This window comes from Xenopus tropicalis, chromosome 1 (assembly GCF_000004195.4).
Source record: "Xenopus tropicalis strain Nigerian chromosome 1, UCB_Xtro_10.0, whole genome shotgun sequence".
Classification (NCBI taxonomy): Eukaryota; Metazoa; Chordata; class Amphibia; order Anura; family Pipidae; genus Xenopus; species Xenopus tropicalis.
In genome coordinates this window covers 2487658-2494034 of record NC_030677.2, presented here as the reverse complement: position 1 = coordinate 2494034, position 6377 = coordinate 2487658, and the positions used below count along the sequence as shown (strand labels likewise).

The window sequence follows — 6377 nt, the reverse complement described above, 5'->3', positions numbered from 1 at the left end:
TGTTTGTCTGTATTATATTTGTAGCTATTTATATTTAGGCAAAACACAAATATAAACAAATGGCAGCATTACATAAACAAGTCTGATCATTGTATTTTAGTTTTATCAAATATCAGTACTGATTCTGTCTGTTTCCAAGTAACTGAGATTTTGTATTAATTTCAGATCTAAACTGAATGATGTAACATTTGGGCAGAAATATACAGGCTAAAAGGCCGGCGCTTGAGGTGAGTATGGCAAATATCTCCACACACACAGTGTTTTTGCCTTTGGTGCTCAGATAGGCCGGGATCATTGTGATCCAAACACTGCAGAAGAGCAGCATGCTGAAAGTGATGTACTTGGCCTCATTAAAACTGTCCGGTAAGCTCCGAGCTAAAAATGCTAAAACAAAACTAACAGCTGCCAGAAGCCCCATATACCCAATAACTGAGTAAAAGCCAATAGCTGAGCCCTCATTGCACTGAATGATGATGGTTCCAGGGGAAGTGTGAATGTCCAGTTCCTGAAAGGGAGGAGAAATGGCCAACCAAGTCATGCAGATGATTATTTGAATGGATGAGCAGAACAAGACTACAGAATTGGACAGTTTGACTCCCAGCCATTTTCTCCATGAGCTCCCTGGCTTGGTGGCTTTGAAAGCAACACAAACCATGATAGTCTTGGCCAGGAGAGAAGAGACAGCTATGGAGAAGGTGATTCCAAAAGTGATGATGCGCAGCATGCAGGTTATATCCACAGGGCGACCGAGGAACAGAAACACACTGAGGAAGCTCAGCTTGATGGAGACAAGGAGGAGGAAGCTCAGGCTCCGGTTGTTGGCTCTCACTATGGGGGTGCCCCGATGTGCTATAAAAACTCCCAGTATAAGCAGAGATGTAAGGAAAAATAACACTGAGGTAGCTGAGAAAAATGCAGAAAGTATATGGGTATATGATAAAAAATCTACAGTTTTTGGAATACACTCAGTCTTTTTTCTATTGGGCCATTCCATTTTGGGGCACTGGATGCAGTTTTCACTGTCTGTGAAGGTAATAAAAATAAAACAAGAGTCAAGAGTATAATATCATTGGAACGAGCTTATATAAATGGATGTTTGACTGTAATGTACTGTCTGGGCCATTAATAGGAATAGGGAGCTGTGCAGTTTGAGGAAGCAATACTTTCAGAATGAATAGTTTATAGTTTATATCATCAAATGTGATCTATTAAAGAATCTTACCAAACTGATACATACATATCCTTAAATATTATCCTTTTACAACTGTTTATGATAGTATGTGTGCTTCCTCAGCTCTAACTCTAACAGGAAGAAGTGTAAGAGTAAAAGACAGAGCTATGCCCATTCATTGGCTGATGTAATCATCATATGATCACTGATCCGGCCTTTAGTACTTAAAATTGCAGTGTTTCTGTTTGAGATTATCCAGTGGTGTATGCTAGTAGACACATATATTTTTGAACATATAAAGACAAAAAGTACTTTACATATGGGCTGTTTTTATGTAATATCATTTATTGAGACCTGTAATGTTCAGGGGTATAAATTTCCCTTCAGTTCCAGAATCAAACATATTAAGGTTAGAAATACAGCCTTCCTAATCACCGAGGTACCTGTAATCAATGTAAACCCATTTGTGCAGTCCAACATGCCAGGGCCCTCCCATTTACAAAATAAGGTAAACAATATATTAAAACTGCTGCATTTGCAATTCATCCCACATTCAATGATAAATGAGTCTCAGGCAGGGCTTTCTGTCACATCCTAATTGGCATTCAGATTTGGCCTCTTCTTCCATCTCTATGGTCCTCTCTAGGTGGCCATTAGTCTAAATGTCATTTTTGTCATAATCCGAATACTACACATCATCACAAACACACTATCCCCTTTGTTTAACATGGTGGTGGAAGCATCATGTTTTGCAGATAATTCTCTACAACAGATACTAAAAGGTTTGTGAGGGTACAGGGTTAAATTAATTCAGAAACATAAAAAATTACACTGAACAAAAGTGAATCATATTGACTCAATGTTCTATGACAGGGACCCCCAACCTTTTTTTACTCATGAGCCACAGTCAAATGTAAAACAGTGTAGGGGAGCCGCACAAGCATGAAAAGGTTCTTTGGGGGTGCCAGATAAGGGCTGTGATTGGCTATTTGGTAGCCCCATGTGACTGCTGGCCTGCAGGTGGCTCTGCTTTTCAAAAGATTCTTGAAATGGTGAAAAATCCATGAAACAGCGAAATGTTGCAACACTTTTTCTGCAGGGGACAATTTTTTGTTGCACGGGAGAATTTTTATGCTGCAAATTTTATTGCCCATTTTGTCGAATAATCTGCCAATGGAGGAACACGGAATGTGCCACAAATCCATGTCTGGCAAATTATTTTGTCTATCACTAATTATGTCAACTCCTTAGTATATGTGTGCTGGGCTCAGTATTCGGCACAACACAGCATGGTGGCTCTAAAGTGGATGGGCAATATTGTTAGCCTGGGGAGTGTTTTATACCACAAAGGGGAACCCCAATTCTACACAGTTGTTTAAATGTTAAATTGGACAAATTAATGAATTTTGTGTTTTGCAGTACTAATGACAATAGCTTTGGGCATATGGTACATACTGTATAGAATTAAGCTAGAATATTTAAGACTAAATATCTAAAGGGTATGGTGGAAATTAAACAGTCACTGGCTATGAACATCAAATCAGTGATTAATAATGTATTAGACAAAAGTATGAAATAGGCAGCACACATTTGTTAGTCTGAATTATATTGCTTATTTGTAATTTTAGCTCAATGGTCTTTTACTCCTTGTATGTTTTTGGGTTACATCAGAAATGTAGGGACAACAGTTCACACAATGATTTTGGTTACTACTCTTGGTTACATGCAGTTCCAGTGCGGTTACATCTTTGTAAAACCATTGGTTGTACTTTACCTTTATGTTGCTTACCAGTTGTATTGGAGATCTCTCCCTCAGGGCACCAGACACAATCATAGCAGCACATATAAATCCCAGGCCTTGTTACCTTTCTGTAGCCGGGGACACAGCTCTCAGAGCACCGAGATATTGGCAACTAATAAAAAGAAACACATTGCAAAAAGGTATGAGAAGTATTGAGGCCAAATGATTTGTTGTTAGAGATGGAAGTTCTGGGTCTGTGTCTTGTTGAAGCCAATTAGTTCAACCTGACCCCTCTCTCAAAGATTTCTTAAAGAAAAACCATGAAAATAGTACAAAGCAAACACTGTGAGAGTCAGTATGCTTTATGGGCCAGGGAGAGACATGGGGCAAAGGGCAGAAGTCTCACTGCCTGCTCTGCTTTATTTCCCCAAGGACTACATAGGTTCTGGAAGGTTTAATGACAATTCTGATTGTATTTCCCGTACAGATGTGGTCACCAAACTGGGTTGTAGAGAAAGAGGAAAGTGTATAGGGCAAAAGAGAAAGTGTTGGAATAGTTATGAAATGGGAAGAGTGGGAATTGGAATAAGGTTAGAAAGGGTAGAGTAGGGAAAGAAAACTGGGCATGGAGCAGTGACCAGGTCTGGGAGAGATATCCCCTGCTGTTCTCTGAACTGAGAGAAACTTTGTAAGAAATAACATCTTGGTTTTACATGTAGACTTAGTAGAAAACCAGTTTTGCAGGCAGCTTACATTCCAAACAAAACCAGCCTCAAATTATACATATCAAAGGGGTGTTCTATGAATGGCAGTTGGGCAGTATTTTGGCCACATAGCCACCTTCTCAACAGTTTTTGAACAAAGGCTAGGTGTGGGTTTTATCAAATAATCTACGAAAGGTATCCCAGAATGCAACAAAAACTCAAAAATCAAAAAGAAAATCACATTTTTATTTGAAAATCCATATTAAAAACCCCAAAACACGTCGCGTAATGTGTTTCATACCCCAACGGTACTTAACCATAGGCAGTCCTCTGATTAAGTACCATTGGGGTACGAAACGCCTAAGGCAGCGTAATTTGGGGTTCGTATGTTTTTAATACGGATTTTCAAATAAAAATGTGATTTTCTTTTTTTGTTTAGTTTTTGTTAAGCTCTGGGATACCTTTGGAAGATTATTTGACTTTAATCTGTGGACTGTGTCCCAATAACTTTGGCCCTGCTTGACTGGCCATTCGAGATCCTTCTTTTGGATAAAATGTAAGTGGTTTTTATCCATCCCATTTGATCAGTTGGGATGTGAGCTGTGGGGGATGTATTGAAAACGTGTATAAATGTGAGAACTGGAGAAGTGCTGGAGAGGGGAGCCATGGTGGGAATGCTGGAGAGAAGATCACCATGTTTTGTGTTTGTTGGTAACTATAATGTAGACTATAAATAATCTATTACTGTATATAGTGTAAATAATGTTTTAGTTTAACTAATCATTTATGTGTAAGAATCGCTTGCTTTATCATTCAATAAATTCATTTTCATATAGACTTATTGGTGTCAACTATTTGTCTGCTTTTTAAAAGAACCATAACCCTGGTAAGAGGGGCATATCATGTTATTATTAATATTATGTGAAATCTTACAACTTGAGGAGAAAGATGCTATAAGAATGTGCATAGTGTATAATGTTTTTGTAGAGGGGAGATGGGATAGAGAGTAGTGATGAGCGAATATGTCCCATGTCGCTTCACCATAAAATTCATGAAAGTGTGAAAATTTTTGCGAAACGCATTTGGCGCGTGCTTTTTTTGTCAAAAATTTTCTGCGGCAAATTTTCACGGAAGTTTCACCAATGCAGAAATGCGGAAATTCGCTGCAAATCCATGCCTGCCAAAAAAATTCGCTCATCACTAATAAAGAGATATATGGATAGAAGGTAGGGTTACTAGAAGAGACTGCCATAGGGAACAGTGTGCAGGGAAGCAGAACAAACATGAATAATTATGGAACTGCAGTTTTTGAACAGGGAACCTGTAGAATATATTCATGGAGTATTGTTGGAGCAGCTTGTAATTGCCAGAGCAGTAAAGGTCCCCATACACTGGCCGATTCTAGCTGCCGATATCGGTCCCTTAGACCGATTCGGCACTACCGACGGGCCTGCCCAACTGATATCTGGCCTGAAATCGGCCAGATATCAATCTGTTTCCCGGACTTTGCCTATACCCATCGTTATAATTCGATTGTTTGGCCCCAGGGCCAAACGATCAAATTAGCCTCAATTCTCCTGATAGCGCCCACCCATAGGTGGCGGATATGGGGAGAAGATCCGCCCGCTTGGTGACATCGCCAAGCGAGTGGATCTGAAAGTGTATGGGCACCTTAAGTCTTCTAACATATCAATCAATCCATTCATTCTGGTAGGGAGGAGAGAGACACAAGTGCCCTCTGTAATGGCTCCGCTTGTTAAACTCTCCTACATCACATGAAAAGAGATCACTTATGTATGAACCCAAACACATGGGGGTCCATTTCTAACAGTCAGATTTTTTAGCTCTAAAAGTCACCGAAAAAAGTTGCAACTTTTTTGAGATTTACTATGCGACAAAATGGTAAAAAATATGGATCTGACAATTCGTCAGCTAAAACTTATCAAGATTAGGCAGACTTAAATGGCAGATGTTCCTTCCCTGGAGGATCCTCTTTTGGTTCGAAACTTTAGAGCTTTTTGGCCTTTTGATGCTGTTTTTTCTTGTGTGACAATTCGAAAAAGAGGTTTTGGTGCGACAATTTGAAAAAGCTGCAGTTTCACCGCAACTTTTTACTGCACATACTTTTTAATTTCAGGCTTTTAAGTTAATGTCAGACATTCATGGAAATTAGTTTATTCCAATTTTTAAAAAGAACATTTAAAGTTTTAGTAATTAACCAGCAAATCATTCTCTGACAAAGTTGGAGTCAGAACTGGCTATTATGGAATGCAGTTAGCTCTAATACAGGGTCTGGATAAAGGGAGTACACACCAATGATGGTCCATCAGAATCTGACTCCGGCACAGAGACAATGAAGAGAGATAGACTGCTAAGGGGAACTGGAATTAATTTTATTTTCAAAGATCCTTATTTCCGTGACATGAAACATACATTAATTTACCATTTTTCATGAGAGTAGTTCATTAAATTGAATCTAGTGCACATTCTGGCTGCTAAATCAATGCTCAATGTTTAGGGGGTGTCATGACTTGTTAGAGATTAAGGATATAATAGATCACTTTGGACCATAGACTGACTGCTCATGTCACTTGATCTCATATTCTGCCAGTTCTGCTTCCCTTCTGTAGTCACGCATTCCCCTTTGCTCATATCCAGCCATCACTTACATTGCTTTCAGATCACACTTTCTAGGGTCCCATCAAAATCATCACACACATACAGAAATATTGATACAATTAACCTGTTGTACATTCATATT

The 6377-nt window shown here is 39.0% G+C and overlaps 1 protein-coding gene across 1 annotated transcript in view; it reads right to left on the bottom strand.

Annotated features, from left to right (window-relative positions):
* Window positions 1–334: 334 nt before the first annotated feature.
* Window positions 335–6377, bottom strand: part of LOC108645659 (vomeronasal type-2 receptor 26) — a gene marked incomplete at its 3' end in the record, with an annotated part of 21834 nt that continues 15791 nt past the window's right edge. Inside the window, exon 2 of the mRNA XM_031895156.1 lies at window positions 335–903. Within this exon, the coding sequence (XP_031751016.1) occupies window positions 335–903 (569 nt within the window). The remainder of the gene's footprint in view (window positions 904–6377) is intronic.